The sequence below is a fragment of the Poecilia latipinna genome, unplaced genomic scaffold (genome assembly GCF_001443285.1).
Source record: "Poecilia latipinna isolate Pla-1442-1.1 unplaced genomic scaffold, P_latipinna-1.0 Scaffold372, whole genome shotgun sequence".
NCBI classification, from domain to species: Eukaryota; Metazoa; Chordata; class Actinopteri; order Cyprinodontiformes; family Poeciliidae; genus Poecilia; species Poecilia latipinna.
Window position 1 is genome coordinate 213745 of NW_015112988.1, and position 17104 is coordinate 230848.

General features: G+C 37.0%; 3 protein-coding genes across 4 annotated transcripts in view; 1 reads left to right on the forward strand and 2 right to left on the reverse strand.

Annotated features, from left to right (window-relative positions):
• Positions 1-602: 602 nt before the first annotated feature.
• Positions 603-5604, reverse strand: LOC106949976 (magnesium transporter NIPA2). The gene is made up of 7 exons (XM_015036553.1): positions 5444-5604; positions 4687-4785; positions 4297-4429; positions 3483-3539; positions 3148-3238; positions 2354-2514; positions 603-1594 (listed from the first exon to the last, which is right to left on the reverse strand). Exons 1-7 carry the CDS (start codon positions 5582-5584, stop codon positions 993-995), a joined length of 1284 nt encoding a protein of 427 aa, XP_014892039.1. The 5' UTR covers positions 5585-5604; the 3' UTR covers positions 603-992.
• Positions 5516-8429, forward strand: mars2 (methionyl-tRNA synthetase 2, mitochondrial). Its single transcript, XM_015036551.1, has 3 exons — positions 5516-5813; positions 6500-6834; positions 7146-8429. Exons 1-3 carry the CDS (start codon positions 5537-5539, stop codon positions 8316-8318), a joined length of 1785 nt encoding a protein of 594 aa, XP_014892037.1. The 5' UTR covers positions 5516-5536; the 3' UTR covers positions 8319-8429.
• A 1745-nt stretch (positions 8430-10174) lies between these two features.
• Positions 10175-17104, reverse strand: part of med12 (mediator complex subunit 12) — a 32336-nt gene continuing 25406 nt past the window's right edge. The window contains exons 38-42 of one of the 2 annotated variants that reach the window (XM_015036550.1): positions 14381-14458; positions 14072-14286; positions 13106-13260; positions 12719-12948; positions 10175-10788 (exon numbers count right to left, since the gene is read on the reverse strand). In XM_015036550.1, the coding sequence (XP_014892036.1) occupies positions 10654-10788; positions 12719-12948; positions 13106-13260; positions 14072-14286; positions 14381-14458 (813 nt within the window). In that variant the 3' untranslated portion in view covers positions 10175-10653. Of the gene's footprint in view, positions 10789-12718; positions 12949-12984; positions 13261-14071; positions 14287-14380; positions 14459-17104 lie in introns of those variants that run through there. The other variant, XM_015036549.1, reaches the window with a different exon arrangement.

Below are 17104 nucleotides of genomic sequence, written 5' to 3' on the forward strand. Positions count from 1 at the left end.
ATGATGCTGCCACCACCATGCTTCACTGTGGGTTTTGGTAATGTGCAACAAACCCATTTGTTGGACCAACTTTAGTATCTTACTATAACATATTTTCTCACTTGCTTTTTTTGGGAATTTTGAGTATTTTGTAAAAGTGTGCGAGATGTCTTTTTGGTTTGATATTTATCTTTATTCAAAAAGGGTTTTGTCTTACCACCCAATCACATGGAAAACAGTGATTACCAGAAATTTCTACAACCTGTTAAATGTTGCTTCTGACCAGTTTTCTTCTTGATGTCATTGTTTTACATAATTAATGAAATGTGAGAGAGAGTTGTGAAATAATTTATTTTTTTTTTACATCAAAAAACTTCTTACATCCACAGTAAGCTCTTTGTTTTAATGAGACGTTACATTAAAATTAAATATACACCTTGGCACATATTACAGTCTTTGGTTTAGATTTTGAACATAATGCTGAGGTAATACTGTAGCTCACTAATAGTTTTAAGGGCAAACATTTGCTCCACTAAGTCTTAATTTTCTAATTACAGTAAAAAGTGCTAAACTATGTACCGTGAATAAAACAAGTATTGAACACATCACAATAACTTGTTTTGGTTTCTATGTATGGATTACTTGGGTTGCTACCAAAAAATGGTGAAAATTACATGTCAATAGCATCTTCAGAAATATGCTTACTATGAAAAATTGTGATGTGTTCAATGTTTTACCTTCTGTATGTTGAAGCTTTCATTAGCAAAACAAACACTTAAAATAAAAACAGAAATATCAAAGACAGCAGTGAACAAAAATAAATTATGGTAAGAATATTTTGTCCCAAAGTAAATGTGTGTAATGAGATCCATTACGGAGATGGCAATGCTAAGGTAAAAAAAGCAAATGTCCTCATCCAGTGGCTGCTTTGCTTGAAAAAAAATTGTAAAAGTTTGAGAGGTAAGGATGAGTTTACTGGTGCTTATTTTTTTTTTTATTCATGAGGCTCTGTTCTAGTCACCACCTCTGGCTGACAACTTTCTGTCATTATCTGCTTGCAAGTCATCATCAGGAAGAGCCATGTAAGGCTGCTGGCCTCCAACGAACCAATAAGGGCTTTTCCTCAGGTACAAAGGGAGGGAGTCCACACTAAACGTAATGTCCTTAAAGGCATGAAGGAGAAAAATCCCTAAAATGATGGTGAGGAAGCCGCTGATTGTCCCCACTATACCATCAACGGTCATTTTTAACCACTCCTTGAATAAGATGGCTGAGCAAGCCATGACGGACGTGGTGAAGAAGACGTAGTAAATCGGCGTGACAATGGAGGTGTTGTAGATGTCGAGCGCTTTGTTCAGGTAGCTGATCTGAATGGTGACGCAGATCGCCAGGCAGACGAGCAAGGCCCAGAACAGGGGGTTCTTCAGCACCGCCGTCCCTGAAAACAGCTCTTTGATGCCGATGCCCAGACCCTTGACACAAGAGACGGAGAGGGAGCCAATCACAGAGCAGATCAGGATGTAGACCAGGACGTTCTTCTGTCCGAAGCGAGGAGCCACGGCAAAGATCAGGACCAGGCTACTTCCAACAACGCACACGGCAAACACGATGAAACCTGGTGGGAATGTTTCAGAGGGAACGTTAGAAAAAAGATACAGAGACAAAGATCCTCTCATGGCTAATGTCTGCTTGTCAAGCAGATCCAAAATGAGGTACTTGGGTAATCTGATCACAGATCAAAAAGCATACATTTTTAGGTAAGCCTGTCGCAATAAGTATTAAATCAATCACATGATAAATTAAAACGAGCTTGATCATTTCTATTTACAAGATTGTATTTCTTGTGGGGGTTTTTTCTACCTCACTGAATGATAAAAGTCTTCAGTCTGGTGCTTCGGTCTCTTTTGTTGCAATTTTGTTTACAGAGATTTCAGTGTCCATTTTATTTGTTATTATTTTTGCGTATTTAAAATGTCTTCCACTTACAATGTTAAATGGTCGTTACAAATTAAAGTTTATTCGTCTTTGAGAGGATGTGCTTGCATTGCTATGCCATTACTATTATATTACTTGAAAATTGTTTCAAAACAATAATATCATTTATGGCAATAATCTCTGGGACAATTTATTAAAATTTGTTATCGTGACATTTAGCTATTGAGTATGGAAAGTAGCATATTTAGGCCCAACTTGAAGTAACTGGTCCCTAGTTGGCATCAAAGTGCAAATCACAAGCTTTGTGTAATATAAGCATCAAGAGGTATTTGTGGTAAATGTACAACACCTTAGCTGTGTGGTGATTTGTGGCCAATTTGCAAAAAAGTCTACAAGTTGTTACAAAATTCCACAGTCACAGATAAAGACATGAGGCTACCTGGGTCCTTCAGTTTCTCAGCCATGGCGCTGAGCGAGGCAACTTCCTCTTCTTGCGGCGCATGGATCACCATGACCGTGGAGCCCAAGATGGAAAGCAGGCAACCAATCTTCCCGTGAATATTCAGCCGCTCATTTAGAAAGTACGACGAGAGCACAGCACTGGGAAAGTTATGGTGTTGTTAGTGAAACTTTTGCACAAATATTTCAAAGCATTTTTTATGAAATACAAAATAAAATGAACAAATATTCTATTAGTTTTTCTCAGGTTTAGGTAAAGGTCAGGAGGTAAATTTTTAATCATCTGCTCATATTCCTTTTACAGATGTATGGAGGGCTGATCCTGCAAAAACTGTCAATAAATAAGTGGAAAACTAAACTGTAAAACAAAGAGAGAAAATAAATATTTATTTTCATGAGGATAAATATATGATTTAATAAAAATGTAAAATAAATAAATATATTTGCAAATAATTGCAATTATTAATTTCTGCATTTTTTTATTTTCTGTTTGGTTTCCTCATTTATTTATTTACAAATTTATAGATATTTCCAATTTTGGCAGGATCAGTTCTCCATATGGAAATAGTTAGACCATTTGAACTGAAACACACACAAAAAAAGTTGCAGATAACTATAAAATGGAAGCGCATGATTTATGGTTTTCAAACTGCTCTACAAATACAAATCTGAAAAGTGTGGCAGGAATCTTTTTAAGCCCCCTTTACCTTGACAATTCTAAATAAAACCAACCAAAAACATAACCTAACTTTGAGTAATTTGAGAGATGGATACCTGACAAGTACGCTGAGCGCTCCGAGTGGAGTTACCAGTGTGGCAGGTGCAAACGCATATGCAGCGAAGTTGGCACCCTCTCCTACTCCCACTACAACACATCAGATACACCATTAGATTGTCAGCTTAAATTCTGAGAAATTACAATTCCTTCAACCCACATGTGTAAATGTGCTATTTAGGGGAATATGAATACCAGTAAGAAAAAAAAAACATAAAAACAAAACCACAACATTTCACAATGATGACATTGTTTCTGGTCGTAGCTGATTGGCAATACAACACATACACATAGTGGAGAAACATAGCTGTACCACAGTAAATCATCGTCTTACTTGAAATGAGCCCAGCCCACCACAGCCATTCTTTCAGATAAGCGTAGCCCCCCTGACCTGTAACATAAAAGCAGCAGTGTCATGGTACTGGTTGAAACATTCTTCATTTCAATAATAAAAAGTTTTAGTGGCAATTTATATAATGAAGTGAGAAGCAGTGGTGCACTAGAACACACCTAATCCACAGTGGGTGGATATTCTCACGCGTGTAATTTTGTCTTGTATAGAAAAATGTGAAAATGTATCAAAACAGTTTAAAATCTTAAATCAATACATGGTACCCTTAACTATTGTTGTCTACTAAATAAAATCCAAAATCTTGTATTTCGTTGGAAACTTTTGTTAATGAAATCCTCAGTAGGCACAATATTTATAACTGTTTAAACTGTACATGTATAGGAATGAACAAATAAAATTGGTATGTTAGCATTATTATATTATTAATACCCATTGGGCATTAAAAAAATTAACTAACATTTGGACCAAAAGCTCTTAATAAAACAAACATTTTTTTCTCCTTCTCTCAGAAATCAGACATTTTGTTGGAAATTCTGAATTATTTTTCTTCGAATTCATATCCCCTCCCTTTTTTCTTAGAATTATTAGACTTTAATGGGCCACATAAAACATAATTTAAATCCAACATGTTTCTCTAGAAGGTTTGTTCTCCTGGAGGAGCATTAAAGTCAGAAGTCTTCTTTTAACCAGTGGTCATAATCCTCTTCCGAGGTAAATTGTATCTCAGTTATAGTACATTTTAAGGATTTGTTTAATTATTTTAAGCACTTCGGCCTTTATCATGGACTGTCACTACCTGCTCGCGTTGAGCCCTTGCTGGCCAATCGCAGCAGGCCTTTCTTTTTCAAGATGAAACTTGACCCGATAAAAACACTGGAGCTCACAGCCAGAGAGAGACCGATGTAGAAGTCCAAACGGTTCACTTCCATCTGTAAAACCCCCCAAAATGCGAGTTACAACCGGATTAAAAAAAACAAACAAAAAAAAAAAACGAGTATGAAAGTCAAGCAGCAGATATCATGTGTGGATATCACATGATTAGATGACATCCCCCGACTAGTTTAACCAACTTTTATAACAAATTAAAGTCACTGTGCGATTTAAAAAAATAACCGTTTCTTACCACATTACATTGAAAACAGCATTGTCCAACCGAAGAAAGAAACTGTTAATAAAATGTTTTTACCTCGATTGTCGACTTGGCCTCATTTAGATGACAACAGGAAGTGGAGCACCCGATTGGTCGAGAAAGGTTGGGTGTCACCTCGCTACTTCCTGGTGTTTGCTTTGGAAACGAAAAGGCAAGTAACCTGTGTACGCAGCATTTCCAAGCTGGCGAAGCAAGCAGCGCACGCAATAAATAAAATTGGCACTGACTAAATTATTAAATAAATAAATAAATAATTTCAAGTACATTTATATATTTAGAGTTTAATGTAATCATTTATTAGCATATCCTCATAATTTTTATTATTAATTAAATTTATTTTTTATTTATTTTCAAATAATTTGAAAATAAAAAATAACATAATATTGGCAATATGAATATTATAACAAAAGCCTACTACGAGTTTCTAAACTTCAAGCTTAACTTCTAATTAACATTAAAAGGTTTAACAAAAATTTTAATTGTATAAAAATAAAATATAACTTTATACTAAACAACAGATATATCTTCTAAATATATTTTACAAAGTATTTTCTTTATTTTGCCAATAAAGTTATTGAAAAAAAATGTCAATAGGAATCCCGTAATCTGATTGGTGGTGCCGTCTTTTCAGCGTTCTGATTGGATGGCGGATTTTCGTCGATAGATACCGGAAGAAGCGCTAACCTTGAGCAGCAGGCTAAACACATGCACAGTACACTTATGCAAAGGTATTTTTAATGACTAAAGTCTATTTAACTGAAGCATTTCTCCACGACTCCCACATCTGTCACACCTGCCATGTAGGCTTCTTGTTCTTAGCCGCTTTCAGCTCTTCATTCCCTGGATTGAGTTTCCTCGTCTTGCTGGAGCCGTCTGAGATACAACGATGAAGTTTCCTTTTCATACAGTCGCCAGAGGCTGGAAGACTTTTCATAGATTTCAGCAAAAAGGAGTTTTATCAGAAGACCAGAGACTGTGGAGCTCAGCTTTGAAATGCAGTAGGAGCAGCAGTCAGTTGTGCAAAGAAAAGTGTTTCTACATAACAACCCCGATCTTCTATGTAAATGCTGCTCCTCATCTGGGCCACCTTTACTCAGCCATGATTGCTGACTGCCTACACAGGTGGAAACTCCTGCAGGGATTTGAGTCAAGATTTGCCACAGGTAAACCCTACATCCTCAAAAAGTCAAAGTATTTGACTCAGATTGAATGCGATAAACCAGCACAAAGTAGTGCAAAGTTGGGGATTGAAAAAAACATGACACACGACACAAGTTTCAAACTTACTTATAAAAATCTGAAAAATGCTGTATAAAAGCTTTTCGTAGAATCAGCTTCTACTGTAATTACATCTGCAGCTTTTCATAGAACATATCTGCTTTGGAGCATCCAAAGTGTTATCATTAGTCTCCCGACTGATTTTCATTATTTTTATGAAAAAGTTAAAAGCCCTATTTGACACATAAGACAAATCGTACGAGTTTCTTTATATAGAGGACTGATCCTGCCAAAATTGAAAATTAAATATAAAATAAGGAAATAAAATATTGGATAAATTAGAGGAAATATAACTAAATAAATGAGGAAATTAAATAGAAAATAAATGAGAAAAATTCTGAAGATGTATGTGAGGAAGTTTAAAATAAATACAGAAAAGTCTAAATATGAGGAAATAAAATTTTAAATTAACATATTTGCAAATGTTATTTATTTACACATTTTATTTTCAATCTGATTCCCTGTATTTGCTGTTTTATTTCTTCATAGTCAGTATTAGCTCTCCATATTTTGTTACACTGCAGATTTAATGATTAATATAATAAAACCAATGTATATTTTTAAATCACAGGAACAGATGAGCATGGCCTGAAAATCCAACAAGCGGCTGAAGCTGCAGGGAAAGATCCTCTGACTTTCTGTACTGAAGTGTCCCAGCGTTTTGAAACTCTCTTCAGCAACTGCAGCGTGTCCTTCACCGACTACATCAGAACCACAGAGCAGAGACACCGTCGGGCCGTGGAGCATTTCTGGTCAGTGCTCTGGAACAAAGGGCTTATCTACAAAGGAAGCTATGAGGGCTGGTACTCCACACAAGATGAAAGCTTCCTCATGCCATCGCAGGTCAGCGATGCTCTGGACCCATCGGGGAAGGAGGTCAAAGTGTCACTCGAGAGTGGACATAAGGTAAATGGAAATGTGAATGTGGGGGGCTCGTGCTGCCAACATTAACAAATAAATAAATGTGAAAATAAAATTGTAAATTATATTAAAAGAAATTAAATTGAAAATAAATTTGGGAATATGTTGGAATTACCTATTTACACTTTTTGTTCAACTTTATTTATTTACAGTTTTACTTATTAATTTCCTCAATTATTTATCAATTTTTTTATTAATTTATTTCCTCATTTATTCATTGCCAATTTTGACAAGATCAGTTTTCTATACTAGTACTCCATTACTGAGGTTTTATAAATTACATCACTGCTTTCCAGGTGGAGTGGATGAAAGAGGAGAACTATATGTTCCGTCTATCCTCGTTTCGATCTCTCCTCCTCGACTGGCTGGTGAAAAATCCCAGTGCCGTCCAGCCGGAGCGCTTCCATCAGGCCGTTCTGCAGTGGCTGCAGGAAGACCTTCCCGACCTCTCCGTGTCCCGCCAGAGGAGCCGTCTTCAGTGGGGCATACCGGTCCCAGGAGATCCCGAACAAACCATCTACGTATGGCTGGACGCTCTGGTGAATTACCTCACGGTTGTCGGTTACCCCGAGAAACACGAGCGGTGGTGGCACGTTGCCCACCACGTTATAGGAAAGGACATCCTGAAGTTCCACGCCATCTACTGGCCTGCTTTCCTTCTGGGAGCGGGGCTGCCTCTGCCGCAGGTCATCCACGTTCACTCGCACTGGACTGTGGGAGGGAAGAAGATGTCGAAAAGTTTGGGTAACGTTGTGGATCCTTTTGAGCACTCTCAGATGTTTACAAATGACGGCATGAGGTACTTCCTGTTGCGTCAGGGCGTGCCAGACACAGACTGCGACTACACTCACGACAAAGTGCTAAAACTTCTCAATGCGGAGCTCGCAGACTCTTTAGGTGGTCTGCTGAACCGCTGCACAGCTCCAGCCCTCAACCCAGCTCAGGTCTATCCTGCTTTCTGCAGTCATTCCTTCCCCAGAGACCGGCGTGGCAGAGCGGTGGAGGAAGATTATCACATGGTGGAAACTGTAAGAAGTCTGTCCACTGTGGTAGAGAAGCACTACGAGAGCATGCAGGTGTATAAAGCTTTGGAAGCCATCAGCGCATGTGTGAGACAGACTAACGGTTTTATTCAGCGTCACACACCTTGGAAACTGGACAGGAGGGACAGCAAAGATGGCCGCTGGTTAGACACAATCATCCACTTGACTCTCGAATGCTTGAGGGTTTATGGGACTCTCCTCCAGCCGGTGGTGCCGGAGATTTCCGACAGGCTGCTAACTAGACTCGGTGTGCAGTCACAAGAGAGAAGCTGGAAAGATCTGGATTTTTTGGGGAGATATTTTGGAACGGACTGTTCGTTTGAAGGGAGGCCATTGGGGTCAAACTGTGGGTTGCTTTTTAGCAGACTGGAAACTCAGAGTGGAGATAAACAAAAAACAATGAAAAGTAAAAAACCTGCACAGTAGAGGTGACTGATTTCATGCAGTATTTTCATTTTAGCTGATATCAAATAACCTTGGAACACAAAAATATATGTTCAAGCTGTCTGTTACAATAAAATATCCTGACTTAAACTACAACATTGTCGGAACCTTTTTCTGCTTTACATGTTAAACTATTTATGGCAATATAAAAGGTATAGTAAAAGGTGAATCTCAAAATTAGTGACAGCAAAAAAGTATATAAAATACAGAGTGAAATGTATCTCAAGAGCTTATTAGTGTGAATGCTGAGAGCATTCACCCTCTTGAGTTCCTCCACTATTTTCCATACACTTTATACCACTTAACTACTTCTACATATTCTGTTATTTCAACTATTCAACTTTGAAAATATTCTGTTCATTCAGGACATTACAGCCATGTCTTTTGCTATTGATATCTTCTGCTGTTTATAAAATGTTCAGCTTTCTGTGATCATCTTGGGCCCCATTGAAATTAATGGAACATCCTAATAAAACCAACTTTTTCACAGCTAAATACTTTACACACATACTTTCATCTACAAACACCATTCAGACTTTAAATTGTATACTTCAACTACACTTGTTTATTTAAATGTCTTATTTTACAGATTTCATAAAATTCCTCTTCAAGTTTTGGTTGCGTTATTCGTCTTCAGAAAAAAAGTGTTGGGGTTGGGGATCTAACCCTTCTAACCCTAAATGCAACCATAATTCAAACCTTAATGAGGGTTTTCAGCAATTTTCATCAAAAACATTCTGCTTATTCACACTGCATTTTCTTCAGAAAACTAATTGATAGTTTACAACAAATGAAAATCTGAATACAACATTCCTAAAACAGAAATAGCCTAACGTCCATGCATTGTACAGTACAAGCATTTGTTTTACAATGATAAGGTTTTTTTTTTTTGTCTATCCCACTTTTTCCTTCTACTAAACTTCCTATTAGTGGAAGCCATCTTGGAAACAGCACTCAAAAGAATGCAGCTCATTCTGTCTGGGGGACAGTTCTTTTCTCCAATGACTGTCCGCTGGACTCCAAGTCTTATATTGGTGCATAGGTCATAAAATTAACATTTTCAGAAACAATTTTGGGTTTTTCAATGATAAATCATCTAAATTAACACTTAAATGTGTCTTGCTGTGTGTAGTGAATTTTTACAAGCTTATTGAATTACTGTAATAAATAAGCTTTTTAACTCTATTTTTATTTCTGTAGATAAAATGCCTAAATTCTGTTTATGTATTTCAGGATTTTTATAAGATTTTAAAATGGTAAGAAGGTCTCCTACTTTAATAATAATAATGTTTGTCATTGTGCATCCTCTAGGACTGATCTCCTCCCCCCGAAAAAAGATGCTCTTTGACAGCCAACACAAGTACAAGACATAAAAACTGACATGATTTTTTAATGAGAAATACACAAAACTGGAAATGAAAATTGTACAAATTGAAATAAAATAAAAAAAAGCATTATTATTTTAATTGTTTTTTTTTTTTGTTTTTTTTTTTACACATAGGCTCCTTAGTCATTAAACATGTTATATCAGGTTCCCTCTTTTGAAAATTCATAATTTTACAACTGAAATCTTGCAGCCGGGGGTTTGGTTCATCATGATCATTTAATGGTCCTTCCCAGTCTTCACTTCCTGATTCTATCAATTGACTAACTTACAGAACAGGTCTTTGTTCAAACAACAAGAATTTACCCCCCCCTCCACCCCAAAAGACTATAGACGAGCATGATCAATAGTAGGAACTGGTGCTTTGTCCTGGCTGTGTATCTGAAACGAGAGAAAAACATTAGCCAAATGTTTGAAGTTCAGGAACTATGGAGGAGGATTAGGGTCACTGAGATTTTTTTTTTTTCCTACCGTTGCTGAAATGACGAGAAAAAAAAACAGATGTAATTGTGATACAAGTTATTTTTCTGGTTGAGACGCTGCATGTTTGGCCAATTATTCCCTCTGGTTTTGAAGGCTGTACAGCTGGAAGAATTTCTGCTCCTACTTTTTTTTTTTTTATTAACTTCTGAACTCTTAAGACTCGTAACCATAGAAACAAGGTATTGTTTTTGCAACTGGGTGCGTCCGATTAGCATCTCAAAAGCTCAAATGCTTTAAACTATGACCACAAATAGTTAAAAAGGAATGAAAAAGTGGAAAAAAGCATCAACAATGAAGTCAAAAAGACTATTTTAAAATGATTTTGGGATGAAAACATGCTTTGGCGTATATTTTATTCTCAAAATTTAAACTGAATTTTGACTTCTAACTTTATTCTGTGAAAGAAAGAAAGACTGTAGCTGTTTTTCTCCTACAGACCCTGATGCTCTTTCATAAACAGGGAAGAAAAACAATCACGGTGTCAGACGACGGTTTTGACTTACTTGAGAGTTGTTGCTGCAGCTGCCGGACCAGCGCTGCAGTCTGCTGCTGCTGTTGGGTCTGCTGCATACCCGGTCGAGGAAACTGCAACAGATGTGCACAAGTTTATCCGTCAGGCTGTTTGTTTTGCACATTTCATACTGCAAACACAGCTGGAAGACAGTGGATAATTGCAAACAAAACACTGCAAAAATGACTCCAAAACTCTCATTGTGTAATCAATCAAACTTATTTTAAATAATTCAAGAATAATAGTCTACATTTACGGTTTCAATTTATCATAGCTTAAGAACTAAACCTAAAGTTGTTGCTTTTAGGATGCATCAGATTCAAATGAAAAAGTATCTCTGACAACAGGAACTGCTTTTAATAAAATCAAATAAAAGTTTTATTTCACACTGAATGAAAACACCCAAGTGGAAAAAAAGACGAAAAATGCATCGTTAAAAAAAAAAAAAAAAAAAAAAAAAAAAAATTCACCCAGTTTTTAACCCCTTTTTGTTTTTTTTGGGAAAAATATTTGATTGAAAATATATGATTATTGGCGTACCTGGGAATCACCATCTGTTTATCTGATTATCTATGGGTTGTAGCGACCAAATTCACATCAGTGACAGGACTTAGGGCTGCAGGTTCTTTTTATAAGAGTTTGTAGTTCTGATTTTTTTTTTGGTAGAATTTGAGCCAAGCAAAGGACAACATTTCCACCAGCTCCCATTTCTGGTAGATTTGGTGGTGGTACGACTCGCCCTGTTTAGATTTTCAAGTTGTAAGGAACACCATCTGCACCAGCCACATGAAGTACCCAGCAGACCCATATATTTGGGTTTAGCAGGTATTGCTTCAGTCTTTGCCTGCCTTGGAATAAGTACATTTAGTTCACTGATGACCAGCTTATCACTCTTTGGGACTAAGGTCAGTTTTGAGGATAAACAAACAATGAAACAATGGTTGTACAGTGGATCCTCATGTCTTCATTGGGAATGACCCCAGCTTATGAAACATGCACATTTTGTCCATTATATGATCTTGCATCCATCTCCTGTTGCTGTTAGTCAATAATAAAGTAAAAAAAATTGGCTTTGATAATTATTTTGTAATCAATTGAATATCATCGCATTAGAATAATATTGTCTGAGCAAAAGGGCCCTAACTGCGCAATGTTGCCCTGAGGCAACAAACAAAAAAACACAGTTTTAGCATATAAATTATAAAAAAAATTGTCTTGAAATGATCTATAATGCTTCTTTACATACTCACAGATATGAAAATATTTTTAGTTAGAGTGACCCAAATTTAAACATGAAGAAAAGTGATGTATAACTTACAAGTAGGAGGCAAGGTGTAGCATGCACCTCCGCTTCATAAAAAGGACTGCTGCTCTTCTAAGTAAAAGGTCACATGAACCTCAATACCTCTTTTATTTGGACAAAAATATGTCTGGAGGTATTTTAAATCATTCCCCCCAAAAAATAAAATAAAGGAGCAACGTGAGCTACAGAAATGTGGTTTGTTGCCTGAGAGCAACGGTATGCCATAGAGGGTTAAAAAAGATTTTATGGTCTGAAAAATCATCAAATCATGAAATGGATACATAAATCCACCATTGTATCAACAGTAAAGTGTTTTTGTAGCTTTTCTATAGACGGGCATAATTATGGTGATCATGATTTATGTGGTGGTTTGGGTCATTAATCCTGCTGCCATCCCATAAAGAAAAAAGCCAAAGAGAAAGCTAAACAAATGAAAAAACAGTTTTAGGATTGCTTATTTGGCAGAGTCAGTAAGTGTGGGCTCCATATTATCCAGAGAATGCTTTATGGACCAATTTATTTTGTATTTAATCATTTTTTAAGCAAACTCAAGCTGTTTAGGTAATTAATTTATAGAGATTCAAATTTAGTAAATCAGATACAGGAAATTAAATGTGAGAAACCATAAAATGTCCACATTTCTCCAGCTTTTTAAAGACTGGACAGAAACACAGACCGTTTCACCCTCTGTCTGGTCTTACCATGGGCTGCTGAGGGGGCAGCGGCTGCATGCCCAGGCCCTGGTTTTGCGTCTGGCCAGGAGGGGGAACAGCCGACACCTGCTGCTGTTGCTGCTGAGGCACCTGCTGCTGCTGCTGAACCTGCTGAGGCTGAACCTGCTGCTGCGGTTGCTGCTGCTGCTGCTGCTGTTGTTGCTGCTGCTGCTGCTGCTGCTGCTGTTGCTGTTGTTGTTGTTGTTGCTGCTGCTGCTGTTGCTTGAAACAGAGTAGGACGAATGAGTCAGAAGGACTGTTTCCCACTCCATAAGTACACATTTAAACCTGCAGGTTAAATGTGCATGAGGGTATTGCTTGTATAAAAGCCAGGTCTGTGACATACTCTGAGTGCTTGGTGTCTGAGGAATGAATGCTGTTGCTGCTGTGCTGCTTGCTGCTGCTGTGCTGCTGCTTGTTGCTGTTCTGTCAGCATCTGATTGGGCCGAAGGTTTGTATACATCCCCTGCGCTCCCAACTGACCCAGGCCGTGCATGACAGAACCCTGTTGGATGGGCTGGTGGGGAAACCTGATGATTACAAGAAGAAAGAAGACACAGGTAGTGATGAATATAAATGTTCTGACTGGAAAACTGGCCAAATACAAAGAATAATCATCTTTACTTGCAGATTAAGTCATGAAATATAGTTTTTGAGCAGACAGCTTTTCTTTAGCAATAATATTGTAATACTTTGTGCTTCAGAACCACTGTAGAGTGTTGTTGGGCCACATTTTCCCACAGCAGATTGATTGAACTGCAGCCATAAGCCTGGAAGCTATCATCACAAACTTTATAAATAAGACTGACTCTCAAACTGATCATCTCACTTTATTGTTATTCATCATCTTTGGACCATATAGTTGCCAAATAGACCAAATAGTTCCAGGACATGGTCTATTGGCTGAACATTTTGATCCTTTTTTAATAAATTTTCATACATTGGAGAGACGTTTGTGCTTATTTTAATATATTTTTTACTGACTAGTGTTGAACTCATGAGGCTGACGTGTTTCACTAATGATTCCTGATCAATAAGTGGTGTCCTGACTTTTTTTTTTTATCTTAAAAGTAACTCAAACTCTGTTAATTTTGTCAAATATATATTACGAATTATAAGTATTGATAGCTGCTTTGATGCAATCCCCACGGCGCAACAGAGTTAATGTTTGATATTAGCAGTTATTAAGGAAGTAGATCAATGTGCATTGAGGTCTTTTTGAAAGCCATCACTGTCCAAAATTGTTTAATACCTGAAACAATATAATAAAAATATATATTTACTTTGTTATTTGGATATTCTGGTCTTACTGATACTCTAATAAAGCGGCGTGATACCAACCTGGGCGTGTTCTGCATATTGTGTGGATACCCTGGCGCCTGCTGGTGAACGTAACCGCTAGACCTCTGCTGCATCTGCCTCAGTGGCTCCACCACACCCGGGTTGGCTCCTGGATGAACGCCTGTGAAGTTCTGGGCTACATAGGAGGAGGGAGCTATACCGCCACCTTGAGTAGGATGCTGCATGCCCATGTGCGATCCATATGTGGTATAGCCCTGACAACATATAAATATAAAGCAAATTGTGACTCTGCAGATAATTCCAACAAATGGGAACTAAAAAAAAAAAAAAGCCACCAATCAGACGCACCTGTGATGGCTGCATTTGAGGATATGGTTGGTTCGGTGCCATCTGCCTCATCTGCGGCCCCATTGCATTTTGATTTTGCTAAGAGAAATGATGAGACGAATTAAAACATGAAAAGTCCAAAAATATGTATCGAGTTTGACAAAACCCAGAAATAGGCCTGAGCTGGTTACAGCATGAAGGTATTAAAATGATTCAAACAGGATTTTAAAAAAAAATAAAATAAAATTCTGCCACACTATTCCTGTGGTCTCTCTTTTTAATAACCGATTCAAGAGTAAAGCTGGTGTGAAATATCTTTGGCTTGCTTGATATAATAGGATTCAGTAGTAATACTTAAAATAAAATCACTGCTTTGTAAAAATATTTCTGGTTTTCTAGTTTCTAGACAGAGTACTTGAGATTGTTTTCCATTTTATTAAACATTTATTTTTGTTGATCAAACATGATCCACGTCCCTGTTACAAAGGGATTTACCATTGTATACACACTTTACTGTTATCACTACGTGTTGGATACACTGTGTATGTTAACGCAGATCAACAACAAGCCAAACTCAATTTTCATGAGCCAGGAAACCGAGCATCTTGCTCCTTTATTACGGTGTTCTTGACAGCTTACAATTCTTTACAAATGTTGTTTGAAAAGCTCAATGAAAGGGTTGAGTGAAACTACAAAAAATAAAACAGAAAACAAAATATGCATCAGCTCTTTATGTGAAATAAAAGCACCACATAAAACTGTTAGTGCCAGACAACATGGATAAGAGTAAACCTTAGCTGTTACTAATGATAAACAGTCGTTTTAGAGATATTTTCATATGTTAATTGGATCATTAGCAGGATTTACTATGCAAAGATTTCTCAATATGCGTTCTTGTCTGTACTTGTGAAACGTTATCAACAGCGGTCCAAGTACACATCCAGGCAAGAACGCTCAAAGTACCCGGATGTGTTCTTGCTCCGCCCATTTTATCAAGGATGCGTCGACGCATCTTTCTGCGGATTTGAACCAGCAAGATATCCCGCAATGCAATGCGCCACCAGCAGCGATAAATAGAGAAGGCGAGTGCATTAATGTATTGCGCTTTTACCACTACTAATTTGAAAAGTAATTTTATCCCTCTATGCATGGCGTTGCCCTCGGGCAACAAACCACATTTCCGTACCTCACGTTGCTCCTTTATTTTATTTTTTGGGGGGAATGATTTAATTTGTTTTTAGCCGAGAAAGTAGACCTCATAGCTTTATCTATAAAGCGGCCTTTAGCTCAAGGTTGATCCGATTTATGAACGCTAATTTCGGCCAGCCGTTCTCTACCTCCCTCCTCAAGCGCTGGACTGTCAACAAATTTCCGAACCAAACACTCCTGTCAAACAAATGTAAATAAATGCCTTGCCTTGTGACCAACTGATACAAAAAAAAATAATAATGTTTTTACATAAGACACACCAACTATCCTCTATCAAAATTTCAAGTCATATTCAATATTTTAAATCATTTTAATATTAAATATGTTTTCTTCAATAGCTTCCAAATCGTGTGCCTCATTGACTAAAAATCAATGTGAAATTGTTCTACTAGACTGGAGAGTTTAAGTAAACTAATTTTCTCCCATTTTAGATAGAATGATCAGAGAGAAAAAAAGCACGTCTCTAAGATTGGCATTTCATGTATGACAGTGAATTCTTATTTTTTATTGTTTTATGCAGGCAGCCCTTAAGGTGAGCAGACTACAGTTCCAGGTTTACATCCAGCTTCTCAAAAGCTCCCAAAGATTAACTGCATTCCCGTCTCCTGCCATTATCCTCTTCACTGTCTCCTCATCTTCTTGACATCACCAAGAACGTCCTGTTCCAATCGTTGAACAAGCGTACTGCGTCCTTGTAAACTCGCTAAGAAAAGACTTTCAACTGTTCTTGTCGTTATGAAGTTGCTTACTTGAGAAACGGTCCTTGGGATAAGGCTAATCCCTGGGACAAACGCATTCACAAAACGATCTCTAAATAAGTTCTTGTAAAACATATAATTTCAAACAGAAAAGAGATTAGACTTACATCCATTGATTTCGAATGTGTAAGTAAAGATGTAGGCCACAGAAGGCGAAGTTTTTACATGGATAAGCAGGTTTTCTCTGTAAAAAGTTTTCTCAACTGACTAATGCGTCTGCTACCCATAATGCATTGCGACCTCAGAGTTTTCCTTCAAAATAAAATACAGATAAACCAATACTAACTTATAGAAGTATTTAAACGCAATGATCATCTTTTTAACATGAATTATTACAGATCAATATGAACTATTTTTTAACTTTTAGCCCTGGGTAGAACATATACATATAAATAACAGTTAATTGTCTGTTTTTAATAAATTGCACTGTTTGCTTTGTTTGATTTGTAATAGAGTAAGAACACCCCATTAGCTATTAAAACAGTAAAAACACAACACTTATTTAAATAAATAGAAAAATTTCTTTCACTAGTTTTGCTTGACCCATATGTGACTGAAATGAGTTGCTGGTAGGCATTTATTGCATTTATTACAATACATTTTGTTCTCGTGATAAATTCCAATTGATGTTTAAAAAAATATAGCTGTCCATATTAATGGGATTGTTAGGTTTACTATTTTCGCCGCTGTTTGTTCAATAAAAGTATCAATAAATACAAATAAATTTGAAAATATGACCAGACGTCTTTATATGATTGGTGTCCTAAAAAAGCAAATT